Below are 18,101 nucleotides of genomic sequence, written 5' to 3'. Positions count from 1 at the left end.
GGGAATGCAATTATTTGAGGCTCAAAAGGCTTTTGAGCCTCAAGAATAATGAGATTTTTTAAAGAAGTTGGCGGCGTCTTTTATCTCACATTTGGACCACATAGGCCTGTGCGTGGAACGTATCGAGCGAAGGAAGGGGTGAGCCAGTACAGTACATGCGTGCACTGTACTGATAAAAAGTAGTGAGAGGTACAAGGATCCAAAGTCCAAACCCACGACATCGCTACCTTGGGCCCAAAGTCGCTACCGACTAACGTAGTTAATTGCTTTGACGAATCTCCTTATTAGCATATATTACACAAGGGAATAAAAATAACTCAATAACTTAACTATTAACACATTTAATTATATTTTCACATTATTTACACAAAAATGTCCTAATTCAAAAGAGACAATTTCGCGACGTTATGTTACTAGGAATAAAATCATCTTTGGTTTGTGATTCAAACATCCATAAATTGGAAATGTGTTAAAAAACTAAGTTTTAGTAGTGTTTGTCACAATATTGTCTTTTAAAAGTACATTCAGGAGACATCAAACTATGTTATACAATCCATTGGTGATGACATATTTATTAATTATAACTTATACTTACAGAAACAGGACTTTGACAAAGGAAATTATAAATTGCTTTTTGTCTTGTTCACAGTTACTAAAGAATAGGAACTCCTTTATCAGGCAAGTCAATGGTTAGGGGTAAAAACAATATCTTTTCAAAGGATGAAATGGAAATAGATTTCAAGGGTGATATTATGGAAAATTGCCAAGAAAGAAATAGTTTGAGTATGCTAGAAACATGGTATTTAGCTTTTTTTACAAATGAATAATCACAGATTGAGATCTTTTAACTAAATATCAGTAAAAAATTATTTTATTTTTTAGTTTTTTTTTTAAATTATTTAAAAGCATATAAGTAGACATTGTGTAGTCATAGTGGGTGAAATATACAACTTTTTAAAATCTGTATATTTGATATAGAACTTAACAAAACCTAACATATAAATCAAATTAAAATTGCACCTCAATTTAGTTGTGTTTTTATTTTGGAGTAATCGCATGACAATACTGGAAATTAGGACTTTTTATAAGATACTTGCAGATATGATCTTATACTGTTCTCACCTAATTTTTTACTGAATGTTGATCAATGTGTGTGGATGACAAATAACATGGGATTTAGGACAATTTATAAAGGTATTATGTATGATACATTGTATTATTCGTCAGTGAATTAATTAAAAATACAAAGTGAAATTTTTTTTTGGGAGGGGAGATTTTGGTTAAAGGTATGATGATCTGGAATCACTTGTATATAAACCTTTTTTGTTCTTCAAACCACCTCTAAGAGGTAGAAACAATTTAAATAAATCGTTTAACATGTGGGGCAGTTAACAAAGCAATCTTTTATTGGAACCGAGATCAATTTGGTAGTGACTGTGGTCGAATAATACATGTTTGTACTAGTATTCCCTATGTAACTCTACAATAAATATGCAATATTAATTAATCACAAACTTTAAAAAAATACTCAAAATAATAAGATTGACTAAAAATAAACACGGGTAAATAGGGTAAGAAACAAGGAAATCATATCAGTACAGGCAACTGATTCTTGATGATTTAAACAAATAAATAGGTTTAAATCAAGAATTTATCCATACCTCTTTTTGTTACTCGGTGTTAAAGAAAACTATGTAGGCAGTATCATTTTTCAACCAAGACAGTTTTGTAAAACTATTACACTGCAGAAAACAAGTTTTAGGTTTCTAATTATATATAGTCTTCAGTGTCAATAAAACGTACCAATAGTCTGCTGTTTACAAACCATTTAAAAATGTAAATACACATTGCTAGAGAAGTAATAAATCAATTAGGCCTAATTTAGGTTTATAAACTTAAACTTAAACTATATACTAAAAGTCCAGGGGAAAAACTGGGTTATATAAAACTTATTAGTTTAGAGATTTACCAAATAAAAACAGAAAATTAATAAACTAAAACTACCCAGAGGAACTCAATGAGTCATACACAATCCCCTGAACAATGGTAACTACTCATGTAGAAAAATAACTGCTTAAATCCAACTGCATGATTAAACTTGTACAACAAACTTTACAAAATAAGTAAAAAGAAGATGAGTATTTATAACTATCACAAACATATTCTACCATGGCACAATTACTATACCTAAATAAAAAAAAAAACAGAGACCATAACAAAAAAGTACAAACTAATAAATAGTAGAAATACTAGAGCTGCCAAAATAAATATTAGAACGTAGAATGAGCGTACATTAGTGTGTAAAGAAAAAATACTGACAACAGTACATTATTTTCGTGATGTTTCAACTGAGTTCACTTTAAAATAAGAAATGAAATTTCATATTGATGGGATGTCTACAATGGTATTTACGGGGTGTAATAGTATATGATCATCATTAGTATTAGTATTCTCATTAATTAGTCAAAACATACTTATAGCATACAAAAGAGGTAGATGTAATGTAAGACCTACCTTAGAGAGGAATTTATTTTAATGAATACAATACAATAAAAACAAGATCAAGGTTCGGACATGTTTATAGACGCTCTTTGAAATGAAATGAAAAATGTCTTTATTTAAGTGGCGAAGTTAGGACTTGCAAGTCCTCTCTACCACTTAACCTCTGCTCTTTTATAGAGGAACCACAGAAGAAATTGCCTTTGCATTGATACTCACAAATTAAGAGAAACAATTAAAGACATGCAAGGAAATTTACCAGCTTCCATACTAAAGCCTTCGCTAACCAACTACAGACCCAAAGAATGGACAGACATTCCAAAAATACTTTAAAAATTATATATTTGTCAATATTTACAAGACATATTACAAAGCTAAACTAACATATAACCACTTTGGTTTGTCATAGAGAACGGGTCTTACTAATATATCACATGGAAAGTAAAGCTATCATTAAGACTAAAATATTAAAAAATTCAGTCAAAACGAGAACATATTATCGGAATAGTTAAAAATAATTGACCATTAAAATAATACCTAGGGATGGTAGACACAGACAATTTTGTTGCCATTCAATATTTTAGGGATATTTTAAAGAAAGGAATATTGTGATATCATTAAAATCACAGAGGATTAAATTTGTTTTTTTTCTGGCCAAATAAAGCTAAATACAAAATCAGTTTAACAGTGGTTTAGATCTTTTTCCAATCTTTTGAATTTCTTGGAGAGTAAAGCATAAAGCTAAATCTTATATTCATAAAAAAATATATATATTTGACTGGCTATTGACTACTTGATTTGCTTTAGATCATCTAACATTTACAATTATTTCAAAAAAACTTCCAAGCTAGTTAACATTACTTGCTCGTTTTAAAATAGTTAGCTCGATAATAAATTCATAGACAAATGTTTTACAAGTAAAAAATAACAACATTCCCAAAACGTTCCTGCATTTTAGGAATAAACATGAGAACTCCTTTCCAATCATATCCAGTTCTACTCATCCCTAAATTTAAATGGGTCTAGAAAGACAACTAAAAGTAAAGTTTCTGACTTTCCCAAAAGTACAACTAATTTAATATTTATAGAACATCAAACCATGCACTTTTACAGCTAATAGCATAAGCAAATAAAGAGAACATTATACTTAACTGATATAAAATGTATCAACATCCTTATATATTTTACATTTAACAATCTTAAAAATACTACTTTATTTTTGTTGTATTATTTGACATTTGAGTTGAAACCAACTTCACCAACTGTAAATCTTAAAACAGGAGAACACATTTGACAGATCTAAAAAAAGAGATTTATCATTTGATATATCCCTATTAATATCATCTAATATATCTCAATATGATATAGACATAAAGTATTTACTTACGTAGGCATATTTAAAAAATAATGTAAAGGAAAATGTATTGGTGAAAGGAACTGGCAGCTTCAATTTAGTTCCAATAAACTCTTTTTGAGCTTGGTTTGAGAATTTTAAATCCAACTTCAACTTCAAACAATTTTGGAATTTTACCAAACATTTTTACCCAAAATCTCAACCATCTTACAACAATAATAAAATGTTACACGTAGGTATTATGAAAAGACACGTCATAATGTGAAAGAGAGATCCAAAAGAAAGACTATCAACTCCTTAATGAGATATTAGTATAAATCTGAGTTAGAAAATCTCACTAAACACTATGTAAATCGATTAAGAACGGAAACAATTTTTGTTAGAGTCTTCATCATACTTCAAGCCATGTTCCCAATTAGTAGGCCTGTGTTTAAAACTTTTTAAATGCAAAATTTTTGTGAAATATACAGCACCAAAAATAATGATAGTACAAAACATTAGAAAAGGGGTGTTAAAGCCAAAGTGCCTACAATCCATTTAGTACCAAAATTACCCTTAAAAAAGTAAATGGCTGGAATTTGAGATCCAGAATATATCTTTCTTATTGATAAGATAATATTTTTAGAGAGCTGCCACTACTTATTGAATTCAGATTTAACTTGCAATAGAGAATTTAACCCCAATAGCCTTTTCTAAGCCAAGATCTTTTTATTAAAAACCCAATAATCATAGACAGCTGAGTCTTCAAACAAAAACATGTTTCTGACTTCAATCAGGATTGAACGGGCAATCCTTTGAGTATCAGGCGAGCACTCTAACTACTCAGCCACTTACCCATGGATATATTCTGGTGATGAAGACTCTAATGTAGGTTTCTATTTTCTGAAGGGAGAGGGAATATGTACAGGGTGCGTAGTTTAGCTGATTCCCTGCGTCAAGGAGTTCTCCAAGACAATGTCAAACTGATTGAGGCTCTCCAGTATCTGGCCTATGTAGAGCAGTAGACTCGGGTCTCGTAGGAACGACTGGTCCTCGTACATGTCCAGCGCACAGCGCGACGCAGCCATCACGCTGAGCAACACGTCCGCCAACATCCCATCTCTAACACAGAAGATGATACAAATGAAATACAGTGGCCCTTAATTGCCACATAATTTTATCAATTAAAGTGTATAATTCAGTAAAAAATAATATAAATTTTCATTCAATTAACAAGTTTAAGGCTATGTTTTATAATTATCTACTTCAGAACCCTTTTTATAGTCTGGATGATTATTTTAAACTGGGAGAAATTGTCCTTTAGTTTGGTTTTAACTTCAGTTAAGAATGTGAATGGAGTTGAATGTTAATTGTAATATTTGGCCTGTTAGAGTATTTTGTTGTTTAGTTAAGACTTGGTTTGAAAACTGCAAATAGACTTTGTCAATGATATGTAAATGTATCCTTATGGCAAATAAAGATTGATTGATTGAGTAGAACTCCGGTTATCCGAATCAATTGGGACCAGACCCCATTCGGATAATCAAAAATTCGGATAGTCGGAGTTTTACAGGAATTCCGGGAATTTCCAAGAAAAATCCTCATTTTCGGTACTAAATGAACTTTTAAATAATAATAATTGAAATAATAACATTTTTTCAGTTTACAATGCTCATAGCTCAAGTGTTCTAACAAATCTTAAAATGTTTTAACGCAATTTGTTATTCTTAAAAAATGTTTCTAATGATATTGGTGATTTTATATAATGACACTATTGCTGGTCACCATTTCAGTGATATATTAGCGTAAAAGATGTTGTAATCATGTTGGTCTTGAAAAACACAAAATATAATTTGTTTACAATTTGTGTTAGGAATAATGTTTATGTTATGTGCAATTAAATTCGACAAGTTGTTAACATCAATTGATTTTTCATCCTAATTATAAAATTGCATGTAAAACAAAAAGTGGCTAAAATAAAGAAGAAACCGTTATTATCACTACCTAATACAAGACTATGGGTGTAAAATAGAGCATTAGGACGCAAGTTTTAAAGACTTTTGTGTGGACTGCAAATTCCCAAAATTAGATAGACTCCACTCTGGCACAAGTAACAAAACTTTACATGATGCACAGGAATTAGAAACATCTCACTGCCAATGACAGAATTTTTACCAAAGAAATTTGGAGTTGGGGGGGGGGGGGATTTACATTCAGATTTTAACGTGAGACCATTTCTCAACCCTAGTTCTTGTGAATCGTGAACAGATTTGTGTTTCTAGTTCCAGAGTTCACTCTATCCAATTTAGGTAAGCCTGTTATCCTCATTAAATCCTAATGCAAAAATAAGTAACTTGAATTTGGGACCAGTGACATCTCACTGGCAGCAGTTTTTACGATCAAGAGAAACAGCTTTTTTTGTCCACTGCCTTGAATTTTTACCACCTTCAATCTATCAATCTTACGATCATCAACTTTTTTCATTGGAGTTATTCTTTTAGCTTTAACCGATTCAAAATCCACTAGGGGTCTGCGGTACAGAAAATTTAAGGTCGGTACGGTTCGGTACGGTACAATATTTTGTACCTCGGTTCTCGGTACAAAATCGGTATGGTACGCGGCTACCCGTATTTTTGCGGTTTTCTTCTCAGAACTGTATCCAAACCATTATTTTTAACTTTAATACATAGACATTACTATGAAAATGGATAGTATCCTACATTCATGGTTTTCTAACAACAATTACTGTACCACATATTATTAAAACAAAACCTTTTACTACTACGAGGATTGTGTCAAGAAAAATCACAGTTGAGATAAAGGCTTTACCTATTTTACTCTGAGATACTTTGAATAGCCATGATAAAGTAGTTTAAAAATAGGATGAGAGTTTTTATGAATAAACATGTTTGAAACATTTATTGGCAAGATAATTTCACAAAACTGATAAATTATTTCCAACCAACACAATGTCTAGTTGTTTTTTTTCTATTTTAAAAACATATAAAAGCATTCAGTAGAAGACAGTGTAGTTTTGCCAGCTGTTCACAGCAGATGACAATGAAAAACTGGAGGTTATGATGAAGTAATGGCAAAGACCATTTTTTTTATCAGCTTCAAAACTAGTTAAGTTATAAGATGGATACAATTCTTGCAAAGTTTTTTTCTGAAACTAAAATTTGGATTATCACAGAGTAAGATTTGATGTTGGGCAATTAGACTTTATAACTGTGTAAAAGGTGTGTATCCCTGAATTTATAAATTGCATTCTACACTTATTCACTGCCAAACATAATTCAGTAGAACCTTGATGAACCGAGAATTACACTAGCCTACATAACTTCATTACCCCAAGTAAAATACCAAGATAATTTTTATAATTGTATTTGAATCGTATAATCTTAGTTTGTTAAAAATGGATTGTATGTTCAACAATAATTGCAGTCCATTATTGTTAAGCAGTATGGTCCCAAATTATTGTTTTTGATTTTGAAACATCACAGTTCATTTGACAAAATTATAGTTGAAGCAGCTCAATGTCAAGTCACGCACGCTTGTGCAATAGTTTGTTTACATGCTTTCTCCAGACCACGGGGAGGGGAGGGTCTGATAAGCCGTCTATTGTTCACCCCCAAGAAGGTCCGACCCTCATTAGTGCCGCTCGGCTGCACTCAGTGGGGAACCCAATACCACAAATCAATCTTTTAAATGAATACAAATATTTGGTAATAATTGTTTTATTAATATTCACCTTGAAATTTCAATAAATTTGGTGTAAAATTTGACACAAATCTGCCATTTGGACCGATTATTAATACAATACCAAATACCAATAAAGTAGTACCCTACATTCATTGGTAATTAAATAATAGGTAAAAATTTACCGATTTTCGTCAAGTTTTACCCCCTGCTGTGCGCTATGTCACAAAAGCTGATAACGACATGGGTGATTAGTAACCATGGCAACTTGTTGAATGCGTGATGAAGGGAAACCCAAGAAATAGAAGAACAAAGAGAAAGAATGACTGTTATCTTTATACCCTTTTTACAATTTCCGTTATTGTTATCTTTATGTAAGATTTTATGATTTTGTTTTATAGGTTTATAAAATAATTCTTTTTAACTACGGGAATATCAATTTATAATTTATCAACGTGCTTCTCTTCTGAAACAGCAATACCGGATGCATAATAAAGGTCAATGGCCTAAAATATCACGATTGTGCAATATTGTATTTTGATGTTGAAATTAAAATTACGACAAAAGTTTGTATATATCCATGGTCGTCAATAGAAAGATAAAATATCCATAACAAATATTTAATTTATAAAATAAGATTGTAGATTTGTTACAAGTTTAATATGTAGCCATAAACAGTTTTATGGCAGTAGGCAATGGCCAGCGGCAAATTCAATATTCACGAAAATACTGATTAAGTTAGAGATAACATTTAACAGTCATCATAAAACTATTATTTTTATGATAAAACAAATTGGGGAAAGTCGTAAAGAAATAAAAGTGATAAAACTCAACAGTTCTTGGAAGTACTTCAATACAACAATTATTGTCGTGATAAAATGTTAATGGATTTGGGACTGCTAATGGGTTTTTTATTGCATCATCACGCTAGTAATAAATTATGAAGATCGTAATCTGATAAGACTTTTATGTGCTCGGAACCAACTGCCGTTGACTACGATAGTAAACTGAAAGTAATTTATTATTATAATAGGCTGTACCGAACCGAATTTGTACCGTGTAAAATGCTGTACCGAACCGATGACGGTAATTAAGCTTGTACCGTACCGTACCGACTTTTTCGGTGCACCGCAGACCCCTAAAATCCACCAATAGAATCCAACAGGCCCTACAGTTTCCTACATCAGTTTTACCTTGCTCCAAGACAGACGAACAGCTGAAACCGACCGTCCTTGCCCAGTGAGTGACCAGCCATCAGTATCTTGTCTACCAAGTCACAGTAGTATCTGGTCACGTCGTCACATTCACCAGCGGACTCCTTCTCCTCCTTCACTTTGGCTGAACAAAAACAAAGACTTATGTGAATTCTACACTCTATAAAACCTATAAAACTTATCACTACGCCACAGATGATGCTAATAAGCCCACGCCCATTTACTAGATAACAAGTTTACCAACTTACCAATAAAGTCCCATATGTAGAGATTGCGGCCAAACAATCTGACAGACTTGAAGCCGAAGAGGAAGACCTGTTCTAGACAAGCCACCAGTCCCGTCTCTCCACACAGCAGTAGTGTCCAGGAGCTCACCTGGTCCTGACTGCCAGGGTGATGATAGAACTTGACAATGCTGTTGAGACAGTCACCTGTGGATCACAAACACATGTTATGCTGTTGTCTCATTCATTCGTTTGAAACATTCCCACACCATATTAATGGATATACTGAATGAACAACTTTAAGCTACTAGCACTCGAGGCAACTCACAGAAGCGAAAAGAGTGCGCAATGAGCGGCTGTCCGGGAGCCTCACTGGACTGCCTACTCAACCGTACTCCAATTGATCTGCATGTCAAGGTCACTGCAAGGAAGACTGCCTAAAGACTCCAGTGTGAAAACCTTTGGTTGGATGTTGGAAGGATCCCGAGGTCACTCTAGGATTACTCAGATGGTAAGAGGGGAGGTACCGATTTGATTCTTCCTCGCCAGGCCATTCACCATCCTTCTATCATCCAGGGGTGAGTAGATGTCGGGAGGGAATCCTCTTCCACAGGGCAACCTTGAATGGTATACCGATGGTTCAAAGAAGTGGGACAGGGGCTGGAATTGACGGGGTGCAAAATGGGGTGGACTTATGTCTTCCCATGGGTACACATCCAACTGTGTTCTAGGCCGAAATAACTGTGATAATGGAGTGTACCAGTGGGAACCTGGGGCTGGGCTTCAGGGACATAAACATTTCCATTTTCACAGACAGCCTGACAGCCATCACAGCCATTTTCACTCCACGCTAAAAAACGCTTGACTCCTGTGAGTTCAAGTCTCTGAGTCTGTGAGTTAAAGTACTCTGGGAGGACCTCACTGCAGTATGTGCCCTAGGCAGGTGCAACACAGTAACACTCTGTTGGGTTCCTGGAGACTCAGGGATAGAAGAGAACGAGGTGACTGGCAAGTTAGCAAATGTTGCGTCAGCTTCAGACTTTGTGGGATCACAGTCTTTCTGTGGAATTTCTCATGGGTATACATGTCACTCAGTCATATCATGGGCTCAGGAGGAACACATGAAAAGATGGGTTAGGCTTCAACACCAAGTAAGCTCACTCTCTTCTCCCCTTCCCAGATGGTCGCCTCCAAAGCTCTACAATTATACAGGAGGCAACTCAGACAGATCACAGGAATGGTCACAGGCCATGGCTTCCTGAAACTGCACCTACATCGCTTGAGATCCATAATGGAGATACTGCATGTAGGATATGTGGGCAGTTCGAGAAGACTGCAGATCATCTACTCTATAACTGTACAGCTCTGAACGAGGAAAGGGAAAGAAAGTACTCTTGGAACAATGATAAGGGGTAGACACCTTCCGCAGGAGGAGCTTATAGATAGGATGCTGTAGTATATTTTTCCATAAATTCAAAGAGAAAATCATAGAGTACATGGTTTTGTAAAATGAAAACTGTCTAAGGACAAGATTGTTTTAAGTAAGTGAAATATTAAAAAAGGTTTATAATTTTAAATGGTAAATGCTCAATTTATAAACATATTTTTTTTATACTGGGTTTTTGTTGTAATCTATTGGGTACAAATACTGAAAGTCACCACCAAGTAAGAGACAAAACATTTAGTCTTCATCAACCCACCAGGCCTCACCAGTTGTCAAACACACATACAGTACATTTTTTTTAGATTTTACTAATACTATCACAACTATACTTGCAGCATTCAAAGTCTAGGGTTACACTGACCTAGCATTGTCTGTATATCAGCTACAGGCATTGCTCGTTTGGGCGGAGGTACGCTCGGACTGCGTACACGAGGAGAGTTGCTACCTCTACCTCGTTCACTGTGCTCGCTGACTCGCTCACCCACCAACAGACGCTCAGTCGAGTCATCATCAATCCCTCGACCCAACCAGCGACCGCAGGGGAAACTGTAACATCACTTGTGTTAATGTAAAGTTTGTGCACGATATTTCAGTATTCACAGGACCTGAAAGGTGTTGGATTAACTTAAGTAACAATACAAAAGTGTTTAAGATAAAAGTAAAACGGATAGTATTGGAAGAACTAGGCAGTTGTGCTCTTATTAAACACCCTAATCACTGTAACGGGGAGCGAGTTGGTCTGTGGAATAGCACAGGACTTTGGTCCGTTTTGTCCCAGGTTCAAATTCCGCCAATTACCAATGGATTTTACCTGAGTAGTGACCCTGTAAACCCTAGGTCTAGATCAAAGTAATATGAAAACCCCGGGCTAGAACCTAGGATTCTATTTTCATCAGGATTTTCTCCAAGTGTAACTGCTCTGAATCATCTAAATTTCCCCTATATCAGTCGTGACATGTAGGCTAGCACTTTTGTTCTCTGCAGTAGTAATCATTGCAATACTTAGTTTAATTGCAGTTTTGAAATTCCTGAAATGTATTCTATACAGCTGATCGCTGACCTGTATGTGTGGCCAGTTATCTCGTTCCTGACGATGACGTACTCCACCATCCACTTGGGACTCAAGCCAGTGTTGTCATGAGCAATCCTCAGAGTGGTCAAAATGCCGAGATTCTTATGCTGAAATCAACAACAGTCGACTAACTTCTCGTTCAATTAAAAAGATAAACAAGCACATAAAAACCATGAGTTTTCTTTAACTCTATGAATCATTCTGTGATTTAATTTTGTGTATGTTTATTGATTTAAAATCTTTATCTTGAGGATGAAAATTCCAAATGATAGTTAAAGTCTTTGGTGCACACATGGACTCAATGGAGCTTAACTAGCTTTGTGTACAACACACCAAAAGTAATTTATGTAGGATCTTCTCATTCTATAAAATTAAGTGTTTACTATTTGCAATATTTTAAAAATACAACCTTAAAAACTCTACACTTTCAAATCAATGTTAAAAGAAGCATTACTTTACTTGAGGTATTATTCTGCACATTTTCCATCACCATTAGTAAAAAACAAAGTTTTCAAAACATTTTTGGTTCTGAAATTCAAAGGGATGTGGATCCCGAAACTTTGCGAAAACCTGTTTTATACCAATTGAGGTGAAACATTTATTCAACGATTCCTGCAAAAAAATATAGCACCAAAATTAAACTTTAAATAAAGAAACATTACTTCCTAGTGCTTTTAAAACTGTAATATTAGACAACCGTTGTCACACTCACATGGAAGACAAACTCAAATGAGCCTCGAGGAACAGGAACGCGCTGAGTCTCGCCGAGACTGCCAGACACTACGAGCCAACAGTTGGCCGTTGTCGTGCCTGCGTTGGTCTTCTGTGACGAGAAAATGGCTACTCTGTAGGGTATCCCTGCAACACAATGCAATGCCACTGTATAGAATGGTCTTACAAATGTAAACTGATTGAAAATGTAGTCCTGTTATGTGACTCAATTTTTGCGGGGGATGTTTAGGTATTTGGTATTAAGTAAGACTAGGTGAAACCCGTCGAAATCGACGGTTACTTTCAAGGCTTACGTTAATTTGTCTAACTGCGATAAATTGGGTGAAATATACATATTTTGAACATTTAGCAATAAGTGTAAAAACAATAATGACATTAATTGCGTTAGTTGCCAAATTTGGTTGATCATTCAATGAATAAAATATTCCCCATACCGTACGTCATCGGAGTTATTATTAGTATGTTATATGGTATATCTTCCTTTGGAAGAACGTTTAAATAGTATTAAAATCGTATTGATGGATCTTTTGTAGTTAAACACTTTCGTGATTTCATCAGTGTAATATGGTTTTATTTCAAAAGAAAACTTTTTTTGGGAAGACATATTCTAACTTCAAAGGGAGGTATATCCGTTACAGCGTAAGTTTGATTTTTCCTTCGTCACATCGCGTCAGTTCATATCGTACTTCTGTGCCAATGAATGAACCCTCTAGCATAGTTTTGAGAAATTATTGATTGTGGGGTTACTGTTAAAGATGGAATTCCTTGACATGGGGGATGTCAGTTAGTTGTCTCAGCCTTATAAATAACATAAAGTTGTCAATATAATCTCTCAACGGAATGTTTGATGTAGTGGAATACTTGAAGTGAAGTTGGCTTTTATTCTTGTACTGTTAGGGGCCTCCTCGTTTATATGGTCGTGCGGCTTCATAGGCAACAAATAATGCAAATGACATAGCAATGGGACATTTCCAAAAAGCAAAAATACTGTAAATTGGCTGTTACGTATATATTGACGTTTACATATGGTTAATCAACGTATCTTATAAAGAATTATGTGATCTAGTTCAAAAGGAATATGACCTTTCTGTCATGACAGTAGCTGCTTAAAACGTATTTTCTCTCTGTACCATCTTTTACAGCCAAAATGTCGTGTTATTTTCAATAACGTTACCAAACCGTGCCAAAGTCCGTAATATAGGCAGGTGCAAATAATTTGTCAAGATGGGTACCATTTTAGACAAAGTTTCTATGTTTGGATTTTATTAGACACCATAAGAGCAGATATTTCTTCATAAATATTTCATATGTGTTGAATAATATGATAAAATGTAGGCAAAAGTGGTGAAAAAGGCAGACACCTACCCGTACAATAGATATAAGATAGTTCAATAAGAAATAATTTAAGAATTGCCGTGATAAAAGGATTTTCTACTGCTTACGTAATGGAACGTTATATTGCAAAACATGATATGATAAAGAAGGAAATCAATTTTACAATCAGAAAATAACATTGCAAATACTTATTTGGTAGAATTCAGTAACTCCCAATAAATGTGTGTTGTTTGAAATACTATTTAAAAATGAACAGCTGTTTCATTAAAAAGTATTATTCACATGGCCAAAATGTAAACAACTCTGTAAAGGGATCTTTAAAGGCTTCTGGGGCAGAGTCCTAAGGGATTTTGATTAGTTTTTCTTTTGATAACTCATCTACAGACCAAGACCTTTCTTTGGACACCTCTACCAAGTTTCTACGCCCAGCCGTTCTCTCAAATAAGTGGGGACAATTAAATATTTGGATTCCCCCATGTTAATCTTATGGGAGAAACTCCAACTTTGATGGCCTGTAGGGCAAAGCCCGAGGATTTTTATTACAGGAATTGGTGAAAGGCGGCGTCCACACAAAAAATACCTTATTTTGACACGTCGTTTGTAAAAATCGGTCCATTATTAACGGAGGAGTAGTGTTTTGTAGAAATCGCCTTCACGTATTATATATAAGGATGAGGCATATTTTCAAATAAAAGACTTTGTAAAATAATCACAAAACGGGATTTGATTTACTTAAGTATATTAAGTACACACTTGTTAAATGAAAAAAATTATATCCATTGTGAAGTTTGTAACAACAACTCTTATACTGTATTTAAAAAAATTGATATTTTTCATTTAGTTTTATTTCTTACAGAAAATCAGGTTTAAGAATCAATTTACCCTAAACATTGTGGTGAAAGGTATTGAAGTTATGTTTAGTATAGCATAAGGCATGATAATTGGTACCTATCCATTTTCTGCGTTTTAAAATAACGTGCGTCTTTGTTTTTCTGTAGTCTACATGATTCTCAAAACAACCAAAACTCACTTGTGTTAGTATATGTGTTGGTGAAGCAATGGTAGTCGACAGCGTTCAGAGTGAGCAAATGATACAGGAACTGTTCTTTTTCTTCATCACACCTCAGGAAGGCGTAACGTTTATACTGGCTCCTGCAACACAGGTTGTGAAAACAACGATTTGACTGATGGGAACATTATATGTACAGTAGGGATGGACAGGTCTTATAATTTCGTGAAATTTTAAATCTCATTCTATGAGACGAGATTATAAATATTAATAAAAAGTTAAAAAAGCCTGTAGAAAGTCAATGCAATACCCGCAGTACAGAAGCGTGTTGTTGTTGCGTTTCCTTTGCGAAAGGTGTTCTTATTTAATTCATTCTTTACATGTAAATATTGCTTTAATTGTTTTATGTTTTGTTTTGACATTGCAAATGATGAGAAGTTGTGTTAAGTGTAAGTAGTGTGAGACATGTTTTACTACTGTAAACATAGCCAAAACCAGTAACTTAATAGCACAAGACTGAAAAATTGTTAGGGTACTTCATAATTTAAAAAAAGATTAGAAAGAAAAGATTAGACTGTATTTTACGAGTAAAACATCAGTTCCGGATCAAATTTACAACAATCATTACAGCCTTAATTGTTAGGTTAAAAAATCAATTTACTTGAGCAAAGCCGTGTCGCTGAGCAGTGTTCGGAGGTGTCGGGAAAGCAGCTTCTTCTCCAAAGAAAGCCTCACCCAGGCCCTGGCATATCCGATGTGTGTCTTGATGTCTGTCATGGCTTGGACACATCTAGAACAGGGTGAAGAAAAAAAACTCTTTAAAATTCTAGCAAAAACTACCTGTACTGTGTGTACAATCAATGAAATTAACTAATACTAGTAACAGTAACTGACTAGCTCTCCCAGTTAGTCTTTGACTACAGACCCCTAAAGCAGAACGATTTTACACTTTCTGCAACGGACTTGTAAAAATCAAAAAATTGTCTGCGGGCTTAAATGGTCCAAGTTGCGTGTAAGTGAACTGTGTGTGTGATAGTTTTAATGAATATTTTGAAATACAAGTTTTCAAACGCTCATGTTTTGAATAAGCCTACTGTTGAATCACTTAGTTATTCGGTTGTTCCATGTGTTCTTACTCACGATCGATGCACCGAATATTGACGTCGCACCTTTAGTTTATGTAATGCATGACATTTTGTAGCATTACTGTTTGCAGAAGGGAGAATGTTTCTGCAGAAAATAAAGTTTTAGACTTTCTACAGAAACATTTTCTGCAATAAAAGAATTATATTAAGTTGTTATGTAACTTAGCATTTTCTGCAGAAACTTATACAGGTTAAGTGTAAGAAAGGATCAATATGGCCCTAACTTTGCCTGCAAAAATTAGTAATTTTCTAAAGAAAAAAAAATGTTTTTGCAGGCTGGGCTTTCTATGACAATGTTGCACTGTCGCCCGTAGTTCTGCTTTGGAGCTACAGACAAACAGAACAATTCCTTCTATCCCCATGTCACCAGTTTTATAATCAAAATGGACATAGTTGTATTGAGCCAACAGTGTAATGATGTAAATTGCTGTATTTTATTGAGAATGTTAACTTTTTAACCACTCGTAACCAAAAGAAAATAACTTACTTTAATCCGTGTTTTTGTGTATTAATGAAAAATAAAGAGAGAAAAATGAGTAAGCCATGTTAACGAGAAGAACAGAATGGAAATGATATTTTTTTGTACAATATAACGAATTATTTAACAATGATCTACTAGCATTTGAAAGGCTTACCTCATGTCAAAGGTCAGTGAGCTGGGCAGTGGTCGCAGCGATGGCTGAGCGTGAGACTCCTCACTGAGCCGTCGAGTGTTGCTGGTCCTGGTCTCGGAGCGACTGCGGCCGACGGTGGGTGATGAGGCTGGTGATGTTTCCAGCGCCATGGATGACAGATCTAAACATCAAAAGGACAATGTTTGAGTACACAGCAATATTGGATTACAGTTTTTTTAGTTAAAAAAAGGAAACAATTATTTGTATGAGTACAAAACACTTAAGTGAAACATTTATTAAAGCTCCTCAAGTGCAACAAAGATGCTTTGGGTACAAATCACACAATAAATCTTTCCTAAGGTTTATCATGAAAAATAATATTTCATTTTTGGATTTTTTTAGCAATACTTGCACCAAGAATCAAAACAGTTACATAATGAATGGGGCAAATTGTTCTCTTCTTGTAAGATAAACATTTTATGTTCCATATTACAAATTTAATACAGATCTGCTATCTTTAAATAGTTATTTACAGTGGCTATTTACAATTAGCAAATAAATATATAACAATCTCAAAATTATAAGTTAACAATAGTTTTCAAACAATTTTATTTTAAAATTTAAAAATAAAAACCCCTACGACAAAAATAATTAGAAGATACACAGCTTTACTTGTTGAACATGGTTGAGTTATCTACAAAGAAATCACATATTACAATTCAATCAAGTAAAAAGTACCAATTTCACAAACTGAAACAAACAGATAATGGAAAGCACATGATGTAAATTTACTCATTGCACCAAGCATGCACTCTTCTCCAAGCTTTGAAGCTTTGATATATACACGAGAATCGGGAAATCTTAACTAGGTAAAACCCTTAACTTTGGATCAAACTTAAAACTCCATTTACATAGCTCAATTAAGGGGGATATAAGAATTTATTAGGCTGTTTTACACTCAGTAAACGAGTAAACTAGTCCAGTGTACTCGCCACACTCGCTCACCATAGCTGCTATCATAGCTGCTATCGGGCTAAAAGCTTCAACATGACAATGGTAACTGTACTTTAATCCATTAATAGTCAAAGTAGTATACACAAAAAATAGTTTTTATTTGTGTTATAATTTTTTTACTTTTAAATAAAACAAATTATATAAATTTTCAAGTGAATTAATCATGAAAGTATTCATAATAACTCAAAAGGGGTGTTTTTTCAAAACTACTGCACACAATACAGGAGTATATTGACTTACCAAAGGGGATTAAGTCCATAATGTTAGCAGATCCTGAGCGGATGGAAGAGAATAGCTTCTGTTGGAATGAAGCCTTGGCAGGGGTGGAATCTTACCAGACACCAACAAGCAAAGTGCAGTTAATACAAGCAGTGCCAAGAGAGAGAGAGAAAGTAAAAGCGTACCATTGCCGAAAATGAGACATAATCTGTTCAGTTATATAATAAATGATAACAGCAAGGTCTGTCTGTACATTAAGGTATCCATCAAGATTCCCCAAGGTATTGGCCAAGCAAGCTAATTCGATCAGCCCAATTATTTTTACTTCATCCACTACTCTTCTAGTAGGATCCCACCTATTAATCTCGTCATAGTAGCAAAAAACAATGTGACAAAAAAAAAAAAAACAATCCTCCACTCCAAGCAAATAAGAATAACCTTCTGTGGTCTAAGTCATCAATCACTACTGAAGTCCATTGCCAATTGACGGATATGTTAGAAAATGTGTGTAAGGGATGGAAGGAGCTCAGAGGTAAGCATTTTCACAA

General features: G+C 34.4%; 1 protein-coding gene across 4 annotated transcripts in view; it reads right to left on the bottom strand.

Moving 5' to 3' along the window:
- Positions 1–908: 908 nt before the first annotated feature.
- The window catches only part of LOC128988684 (DENN domain-containing protein 5B), a 45,439-nt gene continuing 28,246 nt past the window's right edge, over positions 909–18,101 (bottom strand). For 2 of the 4 annotated variants that reach the window (XM_054410217.1, XM_054410218.1), the window contains 10 exons: positions 17,575–17,664; positions 16,342–16,501; positions 15,223–15,351; positions 14,583–14,704; positions 12,198–12,343; positions 11,474–11,592; positions 10,775–10,959; positions 8,994–9,176; positions 8,725–8,869; positions 909–4,954 (listed from right to left, as the gene is read on the bottom strand). In XM_054410217.1, coding sequence (XP_054266192.1) covers positions 4,771–4,954; positions 8,725–8,869; positions 8,994–9,176; positions 10,775–10,959; positions 11,474–11,592; positions 12,198–12,343; positions 14,583–14,704; positions 15,223–15,351; positions 16,342–16,501; positions 17,575–17,664 — 1,463 coding nt within the window. In that variant the 3' untranslated portion in view covers positions 909–4,770. The remainder of the gene's footprint in view (positions 4,955–8,724; positions 8,870–8,993; positions 9,177–10,774; positions 10,960–11,473; positions 11,593–12,197; positions 12,344–14,582; positions 14,705–15,222; positions 15,352–16,341; positions 16,502–17,574; positions 17,665–18,101) is intronic. The other 2 variants (XM_054410219.1, XM_054410220.1) reach the window with 1 other exon arrangement.

The sequence above is a fragment of the Macrosteles quadrilineatus genome, unplaced genomic scaffold (genome assembly GCF_028750875.1).
Source record: "Macrosteles quadrilineatus isolate MER2022 unplaced genomic scaffold, UCM_ALF_1.0 Scaffold_3__2_contigs__length_128488019, whole genome shotgun sequence".
NCBI lineage: Eukaryota > Metazoa > Arthropoda > Insecta > Hemiptera > Cicadellidae > Macrosteles > Macrosteles quadrilineatus.
Note: the sequence above shows the minus strand (reverse complement) of the source record. Positions and strands in the feature narration are given on the sequence as shown.